The following is a 24,636-nucleotide window of genomic DNA, read 5'->3' as shown; positions in this document are numbered from 1 at the left end:
CCCCCAAACCAGGAGGCATCCCTGGCCCAACTCAGTGCCTCCCAACAATCGCGCACACACACGGACGCAGCGTGCCCCTCCCTAGTCTGCAAAAGGGGTTTCTTCTCGAGGTCTTGGCTCTGCTTTCTGTCCTTTTATCTGGGACCCTGCTTGGTCTCCTTATGGCACCCACGCCCAACAGTGGAGCAGGGGAGACCAGAGGCGATGGCTACCTGCTGGCCACCTGCTGGCCAGGACAATAGTGTCCGTGAAGCAACAAGAGACTTCTCCACACGCCCCAAGGTGCACGCACAGGCTGGAGAGGGTTCCCCGGCACATATCCCTCTGGAGCTGCATTATTAGCTGCAATTCCTGTGCTCCAGCTATTTTGAGGACAAAATGTAAAGTCCTGGCACCTCCCCTGGCCCTTAGCAAGTGCCCTGTTCTCGGTCACCACTGCCCTGGCAGATCACAAGGCAGGCAGTAAGCCTTAGTGGGCTGACACAGGCTGAGTCCTGGGTTTGAATTCTAACTCTGCCACTTGATGGCCATGTGGTCTTGAGCAAGGTCCTAGACCCCTGGACTAGGGGGAGGGGCAGTAATACAGATCCCTCTTCCCGAGCGGCCCTGAGGACTCTGGAAATTAATGTGCACATACTTCTCCCAGGCCTGGCCAAGAGAAAGTGCTCCATAAATGGTGTGCATGCGAGTCTTCCTGAGCAGACAGGGAACTCTGGGAGGGAAGGGCTGTGTGTTCCGTCCTTTGATCCTTGGGCCCCTTGGCACCAAGGGGTTCAGGGCTTGCAGTGTGGGCCACCTGGAGTTTGAGGGCAGAGTGGGCTATCTGGTGAGGAGGGGAGGCTCAGGGAGACTCTGAGGGCGGGGGAGGTAGGCACTCATCCATTCATTCACCTACTCATTTACTCATTTCTTCCACAGCTGCCCATGGACTCCCCGTGTGTCAGGCCCCAGGCTGGGCATGGGCACACTGAGTTGAAGCTCCAGCCCGTTCTCTTGAGCAGCTCACAGTTCTGTGGGGGTGAGGGAGCCAGCCAGCCAGGCCCTCACTCTCAAGGGCCACCAGACAAGGACTGGTCCCAGGGCTTGACCCCCACAGCCATGTGGCAAATTAAGGGTGCAGGCACACTTAGCTCCTTAGCACCTAGAATGTCTTACCCTCCCTCACTTGCAGAACCCACCCAGCTTCGCCTTGATCCCACATCACCTCCCTCTTGTTCTAGGTTGAGAAAGAGGCTGCGGTGGATGCCCTTTCTCCCCACTGCCCACCGCTAGGCCACTCCCTGGCAGGCGGCAGCCATGGAGGCTGGTCCAAAACCCTGCCTTAACACGGGAAGATGTTTCCTCTGTGTCCAGGGGAAAAGGTAGATGCTTCAGGCCAACACTGCAGCCACGTTCCAGCTAAGTGAGGTTCTGATGTTTGTTCATTTAACAAACACAGAGCCTGGCCCTGGGCCGTGCAGTGGGCATAAGATGGAGATAAAAAGGTACATCCTGGCCGTTTACAAGCTCATGGCCAAAGGAGGGGGTGCGATTTTGCAAAGAGAGCCTAGGGAGAGAGGAATTCTGACTGGCAGGTGCTCAAGGAAGAAGCCAGCCTTCCAGCTGCCCATTTGAGGACAGCCTGGTTAGGGTTTGCACTCTGTGTGTGTGTGTGTGTGTGTGTGGTACATGCACATGTGCACATAAGTGAAGTTTCCCAAGGAGAATGATCCCCTCAGAGAATGGTTCAGCGGTGCCAATAAAACTGATAATGATCACAGCTAACACTTATCATCTGCTCACTGTGTGCCAGGCACTTTCTCAACCCTGGATTATATTCACTCATCTAAACCTCACAACAACGCTGGGAGTTAAATTCAACTATTATCCCTATTTTACAGATGAGAAAACTGAGGCACAAAACCAGAGCATCGAGGTCCAGCAGCCGATGTCGGCCGTGCCAGATCTGCGCCCGTGCAGTCTGTGTGTAGAGCACGCTCTCACCCACGGTGCCGTTCTGCTTGTGAAATGTGGAAAGCACAGCATATGCTGAGGGAACAATGAATAATTCAGCTTGGCAGAAGCACAGGGTATGTGCCATGGAGACAAGCCTGGAAAGGAAGGTGGGGGCCTTATTGATGAGGCTCCGTGATGCGAGACGAGGCAGCTCGCCCTTAAATCTGGGCCATGGGGAGCCATCGAAGGTATTTGAGCTGTGGAGTTACATGAAAGGGACGGAACAGGGAGAAGCTCACACCTCCAGTCGAAAAGGGGTACTGGCAGGGCCTTCGTGCTCCCCACCTCCCTCTGCTCCCTTTCTGGGTTCCCCCCCACTGTCCCCAACACTCGAGTTATACCTTTCCCATTGGGGAGGGTACAGACGCAGGCAGTCCTGCTTCCTCTCTGCTGTGTATCACCTGGGCAGCCCCTCTCTGCTAGTGAGCACTTATTTTTAGAAGCGTTTGACAATCGTCCAAAGGTCTAAGACGAACAGATGGCCTGTCTTAAAGGCTCGTATGTTCGCTAGTTTGCACTTCTGACAAACGGTAAGCGCACTCGAGAGCACGCCATAAACAGCACTGAATGAATACTCAGAACACAATTTAGCTAATGCATGTCATTAAAAGTAGGAGTGAGTGATGGCCAAGGTTCCCTCTAAATGCCTGCCCGGTGATGCAGCCACGTCCCTGGGGAACCCAGGCTGCGATGTGTATGCACCCCGCACCCCCCCACCCCGTGGTCCCCACCCGGAGAGCTGGCATTGACACAGACAGCAGGGCACGGTTTGCTGTATGAAGTGACACCCCTCCTTGGCATCAGGGTCCTCGGTGAGGCCAGGGACCCGCTGGCCCGGGACAAAGCCCTGGAATGTCCTCTGAGGCAAAAGCAAGCTTCCCCGTACTCGGGGATGTATGCGAGGCTTTCCCAGTCCCGTCTCCCAGACAGCGAGACAGGCTGTCGTCTGCCACTCCGGAGCAGCAGGAAGTGAGCGTCGCACCCGCTTAGCCGGGGAAGTCTGTCTCTCGGGCAAGAGCCTCAATTCATCCGGAACTCCTGGCCTGCAGGGAGATTCCAGCTTCGAGGGAGCGGCACGGTTGGCTTTGGGGAGATTTGTCGCCTTCTTACAGAACCAAGAGCCGGAGCAGATTCAGGGCTCTAAAAGTCACCTGATTGCTTTTGTTGGAGGTGTGACCATTGGGCTTCTGGAGTCCCGGCCAGGAGGAGGCGAGGGGCCCTCTCTAATGCCCCTCTCGCCAGTGCCCTGCAGCACCCAGAACAGGAAAGAGCCCCGCAGAGGGCCTAGCCAAGAGCTGTTCCGTGAGGTGGGAAAACATCTTCCTTCCAGTGAAAATGGAGAGAAAAGGTTGTTGTGGAAAAAAAAAAAAGAAAAGCCCAATGAACTCCCAAAGGGGCAGGTTCTGTACCACTGTGCTTTGGAAATAAAACCCACCAGAGAATAGATGATAAGGAGGGAAACGGCAGCCTTCTATTAGGAGCCCAGGCCGTAAACAGGCTCCCTTTCAGAGTCACCCAACAAAACAGGAAAACTAATCACCTCCCCGTCTGGAGGGACCGGAGAGTCAGGGAAGAAGCACACTTCAGAACGCAGTGCTTTCTGTGTGCCGAGCACCGCGGCCAGTGACCGGGTGACTTCAGGTAGTGGCTGCGTGAGAGGAAGCGGCAGTCCTGTGGCTGGTGTCACATCAGGGAGGCTTAGAGATTTGCCCCATCTTACAACAGGGGCCACCCCGGCCCTGAGTCTTGCATTAACTTGGTTGCTGTCAATGTTGCTATTTCTCCAAAGGGAGAAGGGGTCCCCCGAGGCTGGGCCCCTTTGGGTTGGGGTCCTTAACAGACTCAAAACTAAAGACTACAAATTAAGGGTCCTGGCAGTGGCGCAAAGAGTGACCATAAATCTGTCTCTGGACCTTGGCTCCCTCCTGGTGGGGACATTGCACCAGCCTGTCAACCTCCTGTGTCACCTGAAAGGCCATTCCAATCACCTGCTTGGAACCAGACCCCTGGGGTGTGGGCCATCTCAAATAGGAATTAAAACATGCCCTCAGTGGCACCTGGGTGACTCAGTTGGTTAAGTGTCTGACTCTTGACCTCGGCTCTGGTCATGATCTCACGGTTCTAAAGACTGAGCCCCCCATCAGGCTCTGTGCTGAGAGCATGGAGACTGCTTGGGATTCTCTCTCTTTCCCCCTCTCTCTGCCCCTTCCTTACGCATGCTCTCAAAATAAAAACAATTAAATTAAAAACAAATAAAATATGCCCAGACCCCTAAAAGATAAGACTGCAGCCTGATGGAGTAGGGCAGGTGTGCATACCACCTTGGAGCCTGAGGAGAGATCAGCCAGACCCCCTGAAACTCCATTACCGTGGCACTGGGCCAGAGTGGGGTTTTTCTCCCCACCTCAAAACGCATTAGTGAAACAAAAAGCACACACAGAACACTTTGGGGAGAGGGAGGCATCCTATTGGTGTGGGCACCAAAGTCACAGTAGATGTAGATGTACTGAGAAAGAGTGGCTGAGATCCGGCAGACCCCGCTGTGGTGAGCGGGGCTCCTCTGACCGCGTGCGGCGGGGCCTGGACACAGGCCTCCAGCTCCGGGGCCGGTGCGGCCAAGTCCACCCTGCAAGCGAGGACGGCCCAGGCCAGGTGGACGGCAGCAAGGAATGGTGGGGACTGTGTCGTCCCGAGAACCCAAGCCTTGTTGGAAAGGGGTAGTCCTCCTCAGATCCAGGCTAGTTTTTTTTTTAAGTTTATTTATTTAGTTCAAGAGACAGAGCACAGGGAGGGAGGGGGCAGAGAGAGAGAGGGAGAGAGAGAGAACCCCAAGCAGGCTCCAAGTTGTCAGTGCGGAGCCCAACGTGGGGCTTGAACTCACAAGCCGTGAGATCATGACCTGAGCTGAAACCAAGAGTCGGATACTTAACAGCCTGAGCCCCCAGGTGCACTAAATCTAATTTTATAACAAAACCTGAAAAGTACATTTAAAATACGTATATAATGTCTCGATGTTTAAAGCACTATGCAGGCCAATCAAAAAATGTTCGCAGGTTGAATCTGCCCACAGGCTGTTAGCTTGAGGCCTCTCATGTTCCGTGAGGACCTCAGGATGCTCCAAGCACCTTCCAGCACACCCACTGGGCTGATGCCTAGGACAGGGGTGGAGGTAAGGGCAGTGACATCAGAGGGACTGCCGTTTAGGGTCCTCATCGCAGGGAAAAGGGTTGCGGGTCCTTGCATGGTTACATTGAAGAAGAGGAAGGAGAGGAGAAGATGAAGTCGTTTTGAGGCCAGAAGTGTCCTGGATACGGCTGCCTCATGGGTGTGTCCTCCTACGCTGCTGAATGTTCCTGGTGTGCCAGGTGCCGGCAAAGCAGGGAGGTCACCTTCCCCAGAGCCATGCAGGAGCTCCGAAATGGCCATCTCAGACAGAGGGACCAGGGAGCCCTCCCTCAACCACATGGAGAGGCCAGACCAAGTGTGTCCTATCCATTCACTGAAGCATCTAGATAATCATCCCCTTATACCTTCCTTTCTCCCAAAGAACTTAGGGACCCTCTCACCCATCACCCACTGACTGTGTCTCAGGCATTGTGGGGTGACTGCCCCTTGGGATGCTTGTGAGTACAACATGGTGCACAGAGCTCCTCCTACTTCCCACACCCACCTCCAAACACAGACACACTCACTGCACAGACCTCCCCCCCCCACAGTCACAAGCACACACACATACACACACTCATGGATATCCCAGGTGAAGACTCGCTCACAGATACCCCACAAGTGCACACACATACACAGTCACATGTATTCTATATGCACGCATATACACACACATGCACATACACTCACGGATACCCCACAATCCCCCGCACACATGTGTACTCACACACACACAGACATTACACTCAGAACACGTCACCAAGTGGTCACACTTGGCATTTCATCTCCGCTCAGTGCGCAGCTAGCCTGTCCACACTCACCCCGCCACTAGGACCCTCTGGAAGCCCCTGATGACCCAGGTCCCCTCCAGGCCTCCCTCCCTGGCAACGGAAACTGAGAAAGTAAAGTGTCCACGAGAGGCACAGCCTGCATTCCCTCCGCAAGGGGCAGGGATCTTCGAACTCCCGGCTTAATCTCCCAGCAGGTTCCCACCACACCTAGAAATCCAGACCCCTGGCCACTGTCCTGCCAGCCCTGCCAGGGCCCCCCACCTCCCTCCAGCTCCGCAGGTGGGCCAGGCGCTTTCTCAGCCCCTCGTGGCCATTCCCGGTGCCCAGCTTGCTCCTCCACTTTCTTGGGCTGCTCCCCATCCAATCTGAGTCCCCTCACAAAGGCCTTCTGCCCACTCAACGAGGGGCCTCCCTACCCCGGGCAGCTCCGCCTCTGCACAGCTGTCCTTCCAGCACTTTTCTCGGCCTGCAGACCTGCCTGTCTCCTGGCCATGGTAATGCCTTCACCAGGCCGAGGTGGCGGGCAAGGACCCCATCTCTCAGTTCTCTGCCCTTCCCCTCATGTCGGCTCAGAGCCTGCACTTGCTAAAAACTCAGCGAGCATTTCTAAAATGACAGCCAGCAAGGAATGGTGGCGGAGCATAGCCTCCACTGACAGGGTCAGGAGACCAGAAGCAGCAGAGCTGCCCACTCCTCCGCGTCCCCTGCCCCGCCCTGCCCAGGGCACATTATGCTTTTTTCTTAAAGGCAGAGGGATCCTTTGAAGACATTATGCTAAGTGCACCCAGGCAGTCACAGAAGCACTAATACTGTGTAATTCCACTTCTGCGAGGTTCCTGGAGTAGTCAAATCCAGAGAGACAGAAAGGAGACTGGTGGTTTCCAGGAGCGGAGGGGGAGGGGGAGGGGGAAGTGTCCAGTGGGGACCGACTTTCAGCGCTGCTGAGAAGTTTCCTGGATGGTGGAGATGGCTGCACAGGAGAGCGAATGGACTTTGTGCCGCCGAAGCGTTCACTCTGAGATGGTCAAGGCTGTCAATTGTACGTTATGTGTATTTTGCCACAATTACAGAAAACAACCACTTTTACCACCTATAGGCTAGGTGGGCAGGGGGGAAGGGGAGAGGTCCCATTCTACACACACACACACACACACACACACACACACACACACACAGCCTGAGCTGTCGCCCTGGCCCTCTCGGGCTCGAGGGTCGGAAGCTGGAGGTTGCACAGACCGTAGTCGTGGAGACTGCGGCTGGATGGGTGGGGGGCTGTGTGGGGGAATTGCGGTGGCATCCAGGGGGCATGTCACCTGCCAAGCACTGGCCGGCATTGGACACCAGACCTTCTCTTCCGCTGTCGTGGCTGAGTCCAGGTCATTGTCATTGGCCCTGGACCATGACACAGGAAGAACACAGGACCTCAGGGAACTGTATGAGCAGGAGCTCTCTCCCCAGAGCACAAGGGATGAGGCCTGCAGCGGAAAGGCCTCCCCATAAACCTGGTCAAGAGCACTGGGGCTTTGACAGCTTCCAAACCCTGCTGGATGGAAGTGCCCGTGTTTTCCCTGCTCCCCCGGCTGGGGAGGTCGGGGGTCAGCGTGAGGCATTATATGTTTTGCCATGTTAGGAAAAAAAAAGTGGGAGGGAATTGTTCCCTTCCATTTTTCCAAAATCTTTCCAGGCTTTTACAAGTTGTAATTTTTATTCATTAAATTTTGATGAGAGAGGAGCCTGGGTGGCTCAGTCGGTTAAGCCTCCAACTTCGGCTCAGGTCACACAGGTTCACGGTTCATGAGTTTGAGCCCCATATCAGGCTCTGTGCTGACAGCTCAGAGCCTGGAGCCTGCTTTAGATCCTGTGTGTCCCTCTTTCTCTGCCCCTCCACTGCTAATGCTCTGTCTCTGTCTCTCAAAAATAAATAAATGTTAAAAAATTTTAAGTTTGATGAGAAAACCCAGCTCTAGATATAGTCATATTTCACAAGCCAAAAATCAGGACAAATAGCCAATGACTAGGATGGAATACTTGAAATCAAAACTGTCCTGGAAAATCTAGGTCACACGGTCACTAATTATACAGAACACATATGTCCGGGTCCCGAAACTAAGCCAGTGCTTGTAGGTTTTATAAATGATATTTTTAAGACTTTGATCATGTCCATTTCTACTTTCCTCCAAATTTTTGCTAAACGGGAAGCTTTCCAGAGTCATTGAAATTTCTAGAAAATTAACCCCTGTGGATGGAGAGCTGTTCCGGTGGATACTCTGAGGGTCCCCTCCGAAAACACAGCCTATCACCCCCCAAAATGACTTCCGGAGGCCACAGGGCTCAGTTCCCCTTGCTGACAGACCCCCCAGGCTGGGCCAGCAATTCTGAAGGTGGACCTAATTTGCTGTGATGAATTGTAGGCATGCCCCAGTGATCAAACCTGCAGCTGAGACCGATTATATTTAATGATTGCCATAGTTCTTGTGGAAACACGTAGGTGTATACCTTCGCCCGTTTGGAAAAGTCCAGCCTGGCACAAAGGAAAGGGCAGATGTTGTCCCTGCTACCCGGAATGGCAGGGGCTGCCCACTACTCAGGAGCTCGTCCCTGGGTGGGGCTGACGAACTTGGCAGCCCAGCCTGCAATGCCTTGTCTGCCCTTCTTGTCTACACTCAGCTTCTACCCAAGCTGTGGCCACATCATCACTGCCCACACACCTGCCTCACCATGATCAAGATCAAGTGGGTCTGCCTTATACTTTCTCTCCCACTACTAGGCAGAACTCACTGGTTTCCATGAGGCAAACCAAGAACCATCTGTATCCCCAATCTGTCTCATCCCTCTCAGTTCACCAGAGGGGTGTGTGTGTGTGTGTGTGTGTGTGTGTGTGTGTGTGTGTAAGTCCATTTAAACAGAGGGAGGGGCAGATAGTAGGAAAACATGGAATTCAGAATATACCAGGAAGGTATCATGAAAGCAGTGTAGTTTCTTAGCACTCGATACTAATGGATATATAGCTAGCTGGCTCATTGGCTGGCTGAATGAATGGATGGATGTATGGAAGGATGGATAGATGATGGATGGCTGATTGGTAGATGGATGGATGGATGGATGGTTGGTTGGTTGATGATGGATGGAAGATGGATGGCTGACTGGTGGATGAATGGGTGGATATATAGGTGGATGGATGGGTGGATAAGGAATGGATGGACAGATGGATGGATGGTGAATGAATGGACAAATGAATGTACAGATGATTAGCTAGGTGGTAGATGGATGACTAATAGGAGAAAGAGGAGAACATGAACACAGAAGTAAGTAGGAGCATAGATGGGCTGGTGGAAAGACAATGGGCTTTCAAGTCCAAATCATACTTTAGTCACTTACATATGTGACGCTAGGCAAGTCACTTCACTTCTCTAAATTCCTATTTCCTTGCCTGAAAAGTGGGATGAATAATACCTACCTCACAGACATGTTATGAGCTCCAAATTAGATAACACATGTAAAAGTTTTTACAAGGTGTAAAATGATATGCAGACATTCGATGTGGTCATAATGAATACTAACCATGAGGTTCTGCCATCACTGGCAACTCGAAAGCATGGATGACCGCACATTTTTGATGTGGCACCTTCAGGAAGAAGGATGCAGGAGACCAAGGTGGTGGCCCAGGTCAGGGATGCAGCAGTTGGACTGTGCGTCTAGGTCTGGCTTCAGGTTGGGACCCGTCCCTGTGCCACACTTTTCCTCCCCTGCTCAAACACACCAACCATACAGGTGGAACCCCCCCATATCCCCCTGGACCCCACGTCTCCCTGCATATTAACCTTTCCTAGCCTCAGCTATCACCTCTGCAAAATGGCGAGAGTATGAAGGGAACTTCCGGTGGTCCCAGGCTGTTGAAGCACGAAGGGAATAACACTTGCAAAGTGTGATGTGTTGGTGCAGCAGAGGCCTCAAACTCAGAGCCCAGAGAATGAGGAACCAGGAGGGGCAGACCAGGTGGGGTTGTGTCGAGCCAGGGAGCACATCCTTGCGCCTAAAGAGGGTAGCTGATTGCTGCCACACCGAACTATGGTCCTGGCTTACTGGCCTGATTTGTAGAAAAACCAAGAACTCTAGACATTCAGTGTGGTGGTAAAGAGGATAGAATCTGAGGCCGGTGGCCCGGGTCCAACACTGACCAGCTCTGTGGCTGGGGAGTGTGTTAGTCTCTCTGTACCTCAGTTTCTTTATTTTAGAGGCATTACGAGAATTGAATATTTAATGCTTAAAAGTGCTAAGGACACTGTCTGACACTTAATACGCACTACCTACATGTTAGCCACTGTAATTATAGGAAATCTCCATTTTGAAACATAGACCACCATTTAAAGACTCTAACGTCCCTGGCGTTGGCTGTAAGTTTTCACCCTTCACACTATAAAAATGGTCAATGTTACTATGATAATAACTTTTCCTTGTGTATCTCCCCCCCACCACATGACAGGAGACTGGTGGAGTCCCTCTCCATCATTCTGGAGCACCTGATGGGAGGGAAGGAGACAGCACACTCCTGTACCCCACTGCGAACCCCAAACCCTGCCCCAGACAATTTCAGTACCTTGTGTCCTCCCTACCTTCTACCAGACCTCCTAAAATGCTGTATTTTATCCAAGACCCACAGAATATAAGATGCTCCAGTATTGATGTATCACAGGGGACAAAATAAAAAAAGACCAATCTAAGTATAGCACACATGTGAGCTATTCCAATGTAAGAGATGTCATAATGAGAAGTTGTGTATCTAAAACATGTCAGTGAAATACGGTAATACCTAACAATATATTGAGCTCCTACTATGTGCCCAAACTGGGCCAGCTCTTCTTCATACAGACATTATCTTTACATCTCCGATTGTCCCCGTCCCACTGATGACGAAACGGAGGCTCAGCAAGGAGAAGCAGCTTGCTACCTCGTGCAACTGTTAAGAGGGGTGCTTGGATTGGTGCCCAAACAGCCCAGTCTTTAGGCAGCTTCCTCCCGTCTTGCTGTCCCCTGCCCACCCCTCTGCCTCCTGGTGCCACCAAAAGGAGACAGCAAACCAGATCTGTCGCCTGGCTCCATCCAGATCCTAGTACACAGGGAATCTCACTGCAGCCCTCGACCAGCCCCAGCAGTCCATGTTTGATTTTGTCTAAACTCCAGAAGCAAAGCGAGTGGGGCCATGTTCATTATTGACACAGCAAAATTAATTTCTGCCATCTCCTCCCTCTCCCCTCTGCGCCCACCCCCGCCCCCATCCCTGCCTCTCCTGTGAGTGCGGACGCACGGCTGCTGCCTGGCGCTCCTGAAATGCCAACTTGCATTTCTCATCATTAATTTCTTTCTAAATGTCATTAGTAATTGTTCCTGCTCGACCAAAGAGTGCAATCCAGGCTTCCGCCAAGAGCACCCAGTTCCTGTCTCTCAGCTGGTGGGGGCCAAGCCTCCCCAGCCATGCCCGGCCCCGGCACCCTTGAGGGAGGCGGCCAGCCCAGCTTGCAACAAGTTGGGGAGACAGACTGCTGCGCCAAGGGACAAAGCAGCCCTCATTTTTAACATGAATGGACTCGACAATAGAAAAAAGCCTGCCCGTGGTATTTAGTGCAGTGGTTCCGTGCTCAGGCTCTGCAGCCAGGCTGTCTGGGTCCAAGCCCCATCTCTGCTATTGCCTAGCTGTGCCTCAATCTCTCTATCTGCAAAATGGGGAGAATAAGAGTATTGGCTTCATACAATTGTCCTGAAGATTAAACAGGAGAATCGATGCAGAGGGCTCCCGACAGTGCCTGGGGACTGCTTCTGTCACTGCTGTTCTGTACCAGGGTTAGGTCAGCCCTTACTAGATGCGTGACAGGACATGATATCCAGTCTCCCGTCTGTGTGAGAATGGGACAACATCATATCAGTTCTATGTCAACGCCATCCCCTCTGCTAGGTCATCCCTGGCTGGGCATTATGTGCCATGTCTCATAAACACGATGCCGCACCCCCATAAGGAGCCTCCAGGAGGGACAGCACTGGCCCCGTGTCCACAGGAGGATGGTGAGTCTCAGGGAAGTCACACGCCCTGGGTCTCAGTTCCAGCAAGAAGCAACCCTGAGAGTCACACCCTGCAGACCCCAAGGCCTGTGTCTTTCCTGTAAGTCGGGCTGCCTCTTTGTCTAAGTCAGTGTGAGGCGGGGAGGCAGGGCTTTGTAAGGGGTCAACTCCGGGAGCCCTGGACCAATGCGACACCCCGTTATTAGTATTATTGTTGTCCTAAGAAACTGAAGGCATTTGGTCTGGGCTGGGACAGCGCCGGCAAGGGGCCGGGCTCCCGGCACACACAGTGGCCACTGGCTGGAGGCTCCTGGCAGCTCCCCCGTGCCCATCTGTCATGATGGCACAGTGCCCCTCTTAAGTTGGTTGGCCCTCCGCCCTAGGGCATGAATGACAGGCTCTGATGGGCAGACAAGCAGCCTGAGGCTGATTCCCAGTGCCAGCTCTGCCCGGAGCTGGGCCTCAGGGGGAGTCCCCTGTCCCCACCTGGGCCTCCACATACTTCGGCGCTCAGCGGGCAGAGCCCCGGGTCTCACGAGGGCCGCTGAGCACAACCCGGCACAGGCTCCTCCCAGGGTCCATTTCTCTTTTGCTCCTCGCTGCAATGACCACGGTGGCCATTGCTCACCCAGCCTGCCCAGAGTGGGACAGTCACCTACCCTGGACCTATGCCACCTCTGAGTCACATTCCAGAATTCTTGTTTTCCTAGGAAGGGAGACCTGCTTGCCCCCTGGCACCCAGCCCCCAGAGGCCCGCCCCTGGCTCCTGAGGGGTCAAGCCCATGCCTCAGCCTCAGAGCCAAGTGCACAGTATTAGTGTCAGGCTGCCTCGTTCACAGCTCTGCGACTCGAGCAGCTGTGTGACCCTGGGGAGCCTCAGTTTACCCATCTGTGACATGCAGATCACAGGATCCACACTTGGGGGTCACCATGAGGTCTCAAAAGACTCCATGTCTGAAGAGAGGGATTCAAGGTCCCAGGAAGCACTCAGGAAGTGCTCTCATTTTTACGATGTTGGGGTGAGTGGCTCAGGCCCGGGTTCCGGGCTCGTACCAGTGGTAAGAGATGATGATGACGAAGATACACTTCATCATGAGCAGGGAAGGCCATGCCCCACGGAAGAGAAAACAGATCAACAGACCCAGGGAGAAAGGGGGAGAGCCCGGCCCCCCATACCTCCTGTGACATCACAGGGGCCCAGGTGGCCCAGCGGTCGTGTTAGGTCATGTGTAGCACACGATATAATTGAATGACACACTACATGCTATGCTATCTTATGCCGCAAACATATAACATTCTTTCCGTTCGTCCCTGTAAGTTCACTGTTCTCTCCCCACAACAGGTGAGGGACGCAGGCCTCTGGGTGTCCTCAACACCTGCACACACCTGGCAGGTGGAATGGGCTCGGGAAACACTTGGGGGCTACACTGAGCACGTCCCTGAACGACGCACTGAGTGAATGAGCAAATGAAGGAGGGAGCCGAGAGCCCGTGGGCATCGGGACCGTGACTGTGAGGACGACATGATGACAGCAGCGGCTGACGCTTTAGCCGAACCTCAGGCTGGTTCCGGAGGCTTCCAGGCACCGCCGCCTGCGGTCTGCCTAACACCCACAGGAAGGGGCTGTCATTACCCCTCACTTACTGAGGCCCAAAAAGGATCAGCAACTCGCTGACGGTCACACAGCTGCTCCCAGGCTGCCCATCCACAGTGTGGGCTGGGCACTGCCGTGGCACGTTGTCACACCGAATAGAATTCAAGCTGTGGAGGGCTCTTGGGCCCTGCCCTCGTGGGGAAGGCAGGACGCACAAAGCGATCCTACCCTGTGGTTACCCGCAGGAAGCCTTACACTCTCAGAGCTTTTCACACATGCGGTCTCCATATTCACCCATCTTACCCCATTTTACAGATGAGGAAACTGAGGCTGGAGAGGCACAAATGTCTGCAATGGAAAATAATGGAACAAACTGGGGGCTATTCCACGGCTAGCAACAGGCTCTCACTCCCCAGAACCACGGTCGCCAGGCACCTCTGTCTCGCTCCCCCAGGCTGAGCCCAGCTCGGCCCTGCTCTCTCTGCCGCGGTGGGTTGTCGTTAAAGTGGGGCGGAGAAAGATGCTGCTACTCGCAGAAAACTCAGCCAAAGAGTCAAATGCTAAGTATGTGCCTAGAGCACTTTTAATTTTTAATTATTATTAGTTATAATTATCTGGCTGGATCTGACAGCACGAGCACGCAGGCAAGGGAACCGGCTCGTCGGTTACCCATCTTATAGGGACCAGAGATTTAGGAGCTGGACTCCTAGACTCTACAACTCTGCTCTTTCTCCCTTCCTTCTTTGTGTTCTCTTGATCTGCCTACTTCCCAGGGGCTCAAAAATATGGTAAAATATGTGGGGAGGGATGGATGGATGGATGGATGGACGGACAGATGGACGTATGGAGCAGGGGGAGTGTTCACCTGTCCAAGATTCACATTTGGGTGGATCAAGGGGTTAGACTGGGCCAGAGAAGACAAAGGAGGGAGAACCAGGGAGGGCTTCTCAGAGAAGGGACCACTTGAGCTGGGCCCTGAAGCCCGAGGAGAGAAGGGTGGATCAGCAGGTGCGGTGCAGCCAGGACGAATTCATCTCACTGAACAGGCCGGAGCAGAACAGCCCAGAGAAGGGAGCAAGAAGGTCCCCCACGTCCAGCCCCACAGCCCTTTTCTCCATTCCTTGGACACCGCAAATCCGTCCCTGCTTCTGAGTCCTGACCCTGGCTGTTCACACCACCTCTCCTGGAAGGTCCCCAGCCCTTCTCCCCAACTGGCTCCTTCTCAACCTTCAGGATGCGGCTGAAATGCCAGCCTTCCTTGACCACCCAGTCCAATTTCTCATCCTCAGCATTTTCTCACCCTTGCCTGGACACACACATACGTGCGCGCACACTCATTTTCCATCACCATACAGTGTTTTACTGTTCTCTAAATTCTAGTCTGAAATGACCTAGATCATGTATTTACTGACTTCTTATCGGTGTCTCCCACAGAACATCAGTTGGGTGAGAACAGGGACTATGTCTACCTTCTCACAGTTGCACCCGGGGCCTCAGCAATATTAAATATTAAGTGAAAATGGAATGAGGGAGGGGCACCTGGGTGGCTCAGTCGGTTAAGTGTCCGACTTTGGCTCAGGTCATGAGCCCTGCATCAGGCTCTGTGCTGACAGCTCAGAGCCTGGAGCCTGCTTTAGATTCTTTGCCTCCCTCTCTCTGCTCCTCCTATCTCACACACACTCTCTCTCTCTCTCTCAAAAAAAAACATTAAAAAAAAAAAAAGAAGAGAAAATGGAATGAGGGGAAGGGTCAACCCCAAAGTTCTCAAGGGCTAAGGAGGAAGGGTCCCAACAGAACTCAGACCACACCCCTGGCTCACAGACACCTCCCCCTGGCCGGGTCCCAGGATTCAGCCTGGCAGGGCCCGGCTCACCCCATTGGAAGGGCTCCAGGTTGCTTGTTAGAATACCTAGCTCTGCTTTTAATCAATTGTAATCATTTAGCTGGAAGCGGCATGATTAGGCACACACAAGCAAACAGCGTGAACTAATCCTTTAAATGCGCCCGCTCGACGCAGGCCTGGCCGCTTTGCCGCTGCAGGCCCCGGCTCAGGAAGCACTTCCTGCGGCCCCTCGCTTTGTCAATCAGGGAGCCTGGATTCCAGGGCGCAGGCAGGCCCACCGCCCCCTCCCCAGCCCGGCCCAACCCCGCCACAGAGGTCTGAGGGATGCCAGACCTTCCTTCACTGAAGGGAGACCCTTTCTCTGGCCTGAGGATCCCTGTGACAGCATCCGGCAAAGCTGCCATAAGGAAGGGAAAGTGGTGACTCAGGAGGCGTGAGGTCTCCTGAGGTCCCTGTCTCCAAGACCAGACCTCATCCTTCCTCTCCCCAAGCCTAGCCTGAGCTTGTCACAAGGTCGGCAGGCCCCTGGCCTCCAGCCCCAGCCCCGCGGCACCACCTGGGCCCACCTGCGAGCAGGTTCCCTCCCATCCCCTGTTACTGCCACTCGTGCTACCTGCTTGGCCCAACTACTAAAATAGTTTCTGGGTCCCCTGACATGAAGGCTTTTTTTAGTTCAGCACTGCAGGCCTCATTTAAATCTATTAGCTCATATAAATGGCAATTCATTTAAACTTTGGAGGGTTTCTGTTTGCCTTGGTGGCAAAGATAATTTGGCTTTGCATGTGGCTCTGCCATTTGCTAGTGACCCTGGACAAGCCACTGAAGCTCTTGGAACCTCAGTTTCCCTATCTGTAAGCGAGCAGAAGAGCACCCATGACATGGGGTTGTGTTGAGTCGATCCGTGCAGAACGCTGAGGTCACAGAGTGGCCCACGGGAAGGCACCTCTGGGGGCGGGGGCTGTCAAAACTATTTCTTGTGCAGTCTCGTGGGGAGCTTGCTCCCAGGTCCAAGGGCAGCCCACATGGGTAGTCATTCGTATGCTCCCTGGTGTTCTCTACGTGACAGGGAAGAACAGGACACAGTGAGCCTCAGGAAGGACAGAAGGAGGTGCCATCCCTGCCCAGCGTCTGTGTCCACAGGAATTCAGAGACAGCTGGGCTGAGCAGCTGAACCTGCCTCCTCCACTCAGGTCACTTAACCCTGGCAAGGGGCCCACAGGGCCCCAGGCCCTCATCTGCTGAGGCCTGAGGCTGGACACGCAAGGCCAGCAGGCCTGACAGTTTTGGGTCTGTGGCTTACAGAGTTGCCTCACAGCCCGGCACCAAACCTGCACACTGCCTTCCATGCAGCTAAGGGCAAGGCTGAGGGGAAATGGTCCAGAGGAAAGGCCTGGGCAAAGGCAGCAAAAGGTGGGGAGGGGACGTGAAGCCCTGGCCTCTGTGGCCCTTCCCCTTGCCTCACTGCTCTGCACACCCAGCTCCTCCCGGGGCCCCAGTGTGGGTGTCCTGTGCCCGTGGCCTTCGGACTTGGCTGGCCGCCACAGATGAGAGACCCAGCATCTCACCGTGTTCAGACTCAGGCTGGAAATCATGAAACCATAGCAAACCAATCCCTAGTGGCATGGGCCCTGAAAAGTCATCTGACTTTCAAATGCCTAATAATATGCCAATAATAATGGTACAAATAAAGCTAATGATAATGGTAACTGCTGATAATCACAACAGGTAACACCTGCCAAGCTCTTCCTTTGTGCCCATCATGGTGCCCAAGGCCTTCCCCAACACAACTATGAGGCAGAAGCTATTAATACTCCCACTTTACAGATAAGAAAGCTGAGGCCTACAGCTGCTAAGTGACAAGGCTTCAAATACAGAGCTGCTTCACAAAGACTGGGCTCCCTGCCTCCCACTCTGCAGCATTTCAGACACCTCTACTGACAGGGACCTCACTACCTTTCCTTTTTTTTGATCTGGAGGGAGTTTTCCCACATAGTGGACATTTACAGAGTCTACCAGCCTATGGGCCACCAATTCCAGGCCACAGCTGACCATCAACCATCAGATTCCCTCTCCAGGGATGGAGAACCTGTTGCCTGCATGCTGGCTGTTTTCAGCAGTCACTATTTCTGGGTTGGCGGGGTGTTCCATCTGACTACTTGTGAAACCAAATCCCCATACAAAATCCCCTCTGTTGAAATACCCAGGTGTGTCTGTCTCAGCAGAAAAGACAGAAGCCACGGCAACACTGGCCACCTCTTTCCTGGTACAGACAAGTCCAGAGAGTCAGGTTGTGGAAAGAGAACACAATATGAACTAGGAGGAGGCAGAAGGCACAAAGTCACCGCCTTGAGAAAGGGGCACTTGAGTCATAAGAACAGGGCCACTGAAAACTCAACAACACTTCCTGCTCGTGGTAACCAAAAGCAACCCCTGTGTCCTTACAACTAATTCCCCATCCTTCAGGAGCTAACCCCAGAGAGTGTGCCTGAGCCGCGGTGGTCAGAGAGTAACACGCGTGCCCCGAGTTTCTGCCCACTACCGGAAGTCTTGGGTCCACTGGAATCACGGGGGCAGAGCTTAAAATGCTTGAAGACAACTGTCCCCTCTTTCCACATCTTCTGCCAAACGGTCCCCTGAAAGCTCCTTGGAGTCAGGCTGGATCCCCCCAGCCTAGCACGCTGCCTGAGCTCCCTGGGTGCATGCGTGTGTATAGGTGTGTACATGTGTGTGTGTCCACGAACCTTGTTTTGTCTCCCCCGTCTCTTCCCCACCTCCAGCCTCTGGCACCCATGGGTGTTTCCTGTTCCAACAGTGTTGCCTTTTTCTGGGACAGCAGGTAATAGAAAGATGTACTTGTACGGAGCCTTTTTTGAATCTGGCTTCTTTCCCTTGGCATTTGCGATTCATCCAAGTTGCTGCGTGTATCAGTGGCTGCTTTTTATTGCCAAGTAGTGTGTCACTGCATGAAGGTACCACATCCGTCCAGCCGTTCCCAGGTAAGGGACAACTAAGGGCTTTCCAGTGGGGGGCCGCCAGCCACGGAGGTAAGTAAGTGAGGGCAGTAAGACTGCGAGGTCGGATGTTAAGGGCATGTTTAACCATGAGAACGCATGAGCCACTCTGCCAGGCGGCCACCCCACTTCCACTCCACAGGTGGGGTTCCAGCGCCCCCCCGCACCCTGGCCAGCACTCAGCATTGTGCTTCTTGCCTGTTCTCCTCATCCTGATAGGTGTGCGGTGGCATCATGTCGGGGTTTAATTCTGTGCTTCCCTAGCCGTAATCAGGTTGAGCATCTCCTAGCTTTGCTGAAGCGTTGATATGTTTCACTTGTTTTACAGTGGATTCCCCTCATTATTACATTTTGAAGGTTTTTTTTTTAATATTCCTGGATACAAGTCCCTCATCAAATGTGTGATTTGTACCTACTTTTTCCCAATCTCTGACTTTTTGTTTTTTTGACAGTGCCTTTAAAAAAATTTTTTTTTAACGTTTATTCATTTTTGAGAGACAAAGTATAAGCGGGGAAGGGTCAGAGAGAGAGAGGGAGACACAATCTGAAGCAGGCTCCAACCCAGAGTCTAATGCAGGGCTCAGACTCACAAACTGCAAGTTCATGACCTGAGCCGAAGTCAATGCTTAACCGACTGAGCCACCCAGGGGCCCTTTAACAGTGTCTTTCAAAGACCAGACTTCTTAAATTTTGACTCAGGGTGGAAATCAGATAATACCTCTTCCCTACTTGGATTCCCATCACAATGAAGATAAAATCCAAACTCCTTGCTGCCTTGCAAACCCCTTCAAGACCTGGTCTCCACCTGCCAGCCCTCTCCACACCACTCCCTCCTCTCCCTGTGCTTTAGCTGCCTGCCACTCCCAGCAACACACCCAGCTCACATGGCCACAGGGCCTTTGCATTCATAACCCTCTTTCACATACTCTCTCCTTCTCACCAGCTAGGTCAACTAGAATGTCACCTCCTCAGAGAGGCCCTCCTTGACTACACTAACCAAGGATTACCCAACCTCACCCCCATCGCACTCCCCCTACTACCTGGTTTTATTTTCTTTGGGGTGACCATTACAGGATACAGTCTATCCCTGTAGGTGTTTGTCTCACTGACCACAGTCTTGTCAGTTCCTAGATCTAGTGCCTGGCACTTAGTAGGACCTCCATACACAGAGTGGGACCTCCATACACATGCTCTGAACAAATGGACAAAACTCAGCTCCCTCTTCTGCTCCGGATCACCCTGTTATGAATGCGCTCCAGTCTGTCTGGAGTCCTTAAAATTAGTGTCAGTCTTGGCAGAGCCAGACGAGCTCAGAGTCAAACAGGACATGCACCTCCCTCATTCTGGCAACAGTGTTTCTGCTAATGCATCCTAAGAGAACGTACTCTTTGGAGGCAGACACATCACTGTGACACAAGCCTGCCGGGGCCAACTCCCATCTCTGTTACCCCTGGAGCCCCAGGCCCACAATGAAGACAATTCTAGGCCTTGTATCTTAAGACCTCTCCGCCCAAAGTCCCTTGTGCCTACAAACGGTCATTTCCCTGAGTCTCCCCACAGGACTCAAATGACACGGGGCCAGAAGAGCCAGTCAAGCCTCCAGCAAGGACCCTGTCTCCTGCTCTACACACGATCCCCCGCATGTCACCCCTGGGAAATAACGTACCCGCCCGCCAGCCCCAGGTTCTGTGTAATGACAATACGACAAGGAAAACTTCAACGCCTGAAAACCCCTCCTCTGGAAAACAAAACAAAACAAAACAGAAAATTGCTCTTCAAGTTACTTAAGGACAGCCATTATTTGCATAGATTTGGTGTTGCTACAACACTTCCACATTTAAATGGGCTGTAATTAAAATCATTAATTGCAGAAAATAGTCACTGGTGAAGGCTGTAATTTAGGGAGGCTCTTATTAGCATTTGGGGATCCGCCTTAAAGGTGGATGGGATGACCCAGAAAACCACGAGCTCCCACGAGCCACTCTGATGCCGGACACTCTGCAGCCCTGGAGGGGTGTAGCCGAAGGAGATCCAGCTCGAAACCACAGCTCCCTGTGCCCCTGCGTCACGAGGCGGGCCTGTGGCGCAGTGACACCGCTGAAGCTCAAAAAAGGCAGGACGGGGCAACTTCTCTGGGAAAAACCTTCCAGCCTGTAAGAAAGGAGAGCCTCCTCTCTTCGCATCCGGGACAATGTGGGAGGACCAGAAGGCCGAGCACGTCCCAAGGTTAAGTAAATCAGAGTTTATAGGAGCTAGTGGGCTTAAAAGTTGCTGCATAAAAAAGCTCAGCTGTCTGGGGGCTCGGGGTCTATTTCGGTGGCTGCGCCAGGCGGGTAGGGCAGGTGGGGGGTAGGGAACGGCGCACACAGGCTGTATATGGAAGGGCGCACGGCCAGCGGCGTGCAAGGGTACTTCTCGGACAGCCTGCCGGTCAGGTGCTGGCACTGGATGTCCCTTGGTCAGCGGGGAGGGGGCAGCTAGCTGTCCTTAGCACAGAGGCGTGTGCTCTGTTTATGGATCAAGGTGGGGACAGCGTGGGCCCTGGGCAGGGTCACCACTTTGCTGGTGGCACTCGGAAGTGGAACCCCCTCCCGGGTCCTTAACTTCGTCCCACACTGTGACAGGGTAAATTCAGCTCTGCCCGCCCAGCCCTGGCACGGGGCCAGCCCACAGGAAGGGACCCTGACTGCCACATGATGAGTCCCCACTATGTCCTCCATGGGCCCGTTTTTCATCTCCTCCAGGTGACGGCCGTCACCAGCTGTGCAGACAGGACGGGGCCTGAGCAGGGCTGCAGTGCCGCGAGAAGGTGGTCTGCCCTGTGTAGGCTACAGCTGTGTGCCTTCTACCCCAGAAAAGGGGCACCCCGGGCTGCCCGGTGCCTGTACGACTCAGCCCTGTCGCAGTGGCCTCAGCCTCATGCCCAAGGAAGTGGCAAAGGCCACTCCTGCATGGGTGTGCCAGCAACACATGGTTCCAGGGGGCAGGCGCGCCTGCGGGTCACGGTGTGCACAGTGCTTGCGGGTGTGACAAATGCCAGCTCTCCTCTCCCTCTGGGCACAAGGCCGATTGCCTTCCTTGTCCCCTTTTGAAACTGGGCACGGCCACACGACTGTATCTGGCCAGGACAACACGAGAGATGTGTGGCCCTGCCCAGTGGAAGCTTCGAGAGCTGGTGTGTGGGTCTCTCATGCTGTTTATTGAAAATGGTGCTCCTTTCAGTATATGGTGTCTCGGCATGTCTGTGTGTATATGTGGTATTTCTGGGATGTTTGTGTGCTACTTCTTTCTGGGATGTGCTGGTGTGTGTGTGTGTGTGTGTGTGTGTACATGCGCACGCACACAGTGTTTCCAGGTGGATGTGTGGCCAATCCAGTGTAACAAGAGCCAGCTGGCAAGAAGGCAGCTTCACCTGGACACAGATCTGAGTCCTCAGAAACCAGTAACCAGCGGCACATCAGGAGGAGTGGCTGCAGGGGCCTAGGGGGGCCGGCCCGGCACAGCCGCCCCTCACAAGGGCCCCCTCAGCCACTGCAGGCCCCGGATGGGGACCTGAGGCAGCTGGTCTAGGCCACCATGTGGCACCTAAGGGCTACACTGGCCTCAGGACCCACGGGGGGTATCCCCTCCTCTGAGTTGGGGCCTAGCCCGACTGCTGTCCCTCCTCTGGCCTTCCGGGGCAGAGCTGCAGGATCCAAGACCCCAGACCCGGTTCCTGGCCACACTCAGTCCCAGGACTCAGGCCTGCAAGCCACAGCCAACCAGTATCGGATAAAAAGTCAGTGGAACGCCACCATGTAAGATAGATGGAGACACGGAATCCCCAGGGGTGAAGGAGCTCGCACAGAAACACCACCAAAGAGAGCTTTCTGACTCCCCTCCGGGATCAGCTACAGCCTGGCTCATTGGAGAGTATCAGAGAGTCAGTGGAGCCCAGAAGGCCACGCCCACCCCAGCCTGCAGGAGGCGGGGAGTGCAGGGGGCGGGGGAGGCGCCAGTGGCTCCACACCCGGCACCTGTTGCTTTTCCGGTTGAGGTGATGCTAAGTGGAAGACCCCGCCATCTTGGCTTCACTCCAAGACCCTTGGTGCCGAAGGAGGCCCCGAGGAGCAGCAGGAGGGGTGTGTGGCACACAAGGGCACTCACCTGCAGCTCAGTCTGGAAGAAGAACTTCTGTGGGCACTGTGAGCAGTCGTAGATCTTGTCTTCCTGCCCGTGCACAGCAAAGATGTGCTGCTGCAACTTGTTGGCCTGGACAAAGACTGGACACGGACACAGCCGTCAGGGGCCAGGCTCTGGGGACACCAGCCCAGCAGCCCCCACACCATTCGCAAGTAGGGACCACTCAACCGTGGACGCAGCCGACCAAATGCTGGGCTATCAGGAGCATTGCTGGCAGCTACTGGAGGGGGCTCAAGCCAGTGGAGCTGAGCTCTGCCACTTATGCGCTGTGCAACATTGGACAAGCCACTTAACCTCTCTGGGCTTTATTTCCTCCTCTGAAAAATGAGGATCATTAAAGTCTGTAGCTTACTGGGTGGCTGGGAAAATCAAATGGGATTAATACTTGCAAAATGCTTAAAAGATGGTCTGGCACATAATTAGTCCAGGGACTGTCATTGCTGCCACCACAACCAGCACCATCATCATCATCATCATCATCATCATTTGCCAGATACTGTGTGTGGGCTCCCTGACTCTAGCACAGGCCTGTAAGGCAGGCACAATTGTCACCCCCATTTTACAGAAGAGAAAACTGAGGCACTGGAAACATTAAATGACTTGTCCCAGGTCTCGTTGCTAGCAAGTGGCAGAGTTGAGATTTGAATTAAATAAACTTAATGCATTGTCTAGTCCCAGAAGATGCTCAATAAACACAAATTGCTATTCTTGTTGGGGTTGTTATCAGCATCCTCAGATTGCCACACAGGGGTCCCCGTGTCCTGGATCCGCAGACCTGGCAGCTGAGGCCCCCCGGTGCCAGCCTCCACCCAGACTGCAGAGTGTGATGGTAACAGATGGGTGGGGGTTCCCGAGACTGAGGGGGAGAGGCACCAGGATGATCTAAGACTCTCATGCACCCCAGAGAGGTGTGAGCGTGCAGCGACTTTCCCCACAGCAGGGCCCCTTCCTTAGGCCTGTCATGGAGCAGGTCACAGCCCTGACTCCCTGGTGACAAGGGCCCGAGGCAGCCCTAGCCCTGGGCACACACAGGAGGTGGTCCTGAGGCAGCTGTGTGTCTGGGAGGCAAGCACTTCAGAAGTCCCCTCCCGCCAAGGCGCCCTCCCCGGGGTGGGCTTCCTGTCGTGGCAGACGACAGATGTCGGGGGAGACAGGGGAAGGCCAGGGCTCCCCCACGCACACCGGCTGCCATCTGGGCAGCAGGAGGGGGGATGGCAGAGCCCTTGAGACTTGCCTCGGGCCGGGACAGCCGCTCGCCTGGGCGGGCAGCCAGGCTGGGGGCGGGGGGCCTGGGGCTGGGGACTTGGCCAGCAGAGCTGTCCTTGACCCCTCCAGCCTGGAGCACGGATGGAGCCTGGACTGGGGCAGCCCAGAGGAGGGGAAGCTGGGAGGTGTGTACAGAGAGAGCCCACTGTTGCTGGATAGGGCTTCCGGCTCAGGGAACATGCTGGGAGCCTGCGGAGAGCAGCACAGGGGTGAGGCTGAGCTGGACAAAGCAGTTGTGCACAGGGCTGAGGGGTGGGCTAGGAGAGGGGGCCACTCAACCTGCCTAAGAGGAGGGGGGAAGAGTAAAGACCAGGAGGAGTGCCAGAGGGGAGGGATGTCAGCTCTGCATGGGGCAGGCAGGGAGATGGGCTGTGGTCCTCTGGGGAGTAAGTCCACGTCAGGGCAGGAGGCCCCTGGATCCCTCCCCCGCCCCCACCGGGCACACTTACCTGTGAAGCACACGGGACATTTGAAGGTGCCGCCCATGCCCTCGAAGCTGTGCTCAATGAGGTGACAGAGGAGCTTGGCTGGGGAGTCGAACATCTGGTTGCACAGCTTACACTCGTGGTTGATGCCCTCCTCTGCAAGGAAAACCACGGCCAGTCAGTGACCCTGCAAACCACGTCCTCTGGGCAGGAGCCCAGGGGCCTCCACTGGACCCCAGGCCAGCCCCTCCCTTGTCCCCAGAACCAGTGCTGGTACAGGGGCCAGAGAGGCAGAGACCCATCCCAGCTC

The 24,636-nt window shown here is 54.3% G+C and overlaps 1 protein-coding gene across 1 annotated transcript in view; it reads right to left on the bottom strand.

Moving 5' to 3' along the window:
* The window catches only part of ZNF423 (zinc finger protein 423), a 262,115-nt gene that overhangs the window by 5,062 nt on the left and 232,417 nt on the right, over window positions 1-24,636 (bottom strand). The window contains exons 5-6 of the mRNA XM_029926127.1: window positions 24,351-24,482; window positions 22,600-22,715 (exon numbers count right to left, since the gene is read on the bottom strand). Coding sequence (XP_029781987.1) covers window positions 22,600-22,715; window positions 24,351-24,482 — 248 coding nt within the window. The remainder of the gene's footprint in view (window positions 1-22,599; window positions 22,716-24,350; window positions 24,483-24,636) is intronic.

This window comes from Suricata suricatta, chromosome 16 (assembly GCF_006229205.1).
Source record: "Suricata suricatta isolate VVHF042 chromosome 16, meerkat_22Aug2017_6uvM2_HiC, whole genome shotgun sequence".
In the NCBI taxonomy this organism is placed as follows: domain Eukaryota; kingdom Metazoa; phylum Chordata; class Mammalia; order Carnivora; family Herpestidae; genus Suricata; species Suricata suricatta.
Note: the sequence above shows the minus strand (reverse complement) of the source record. Positions and strands in the feature narration are given on the sequence as shown.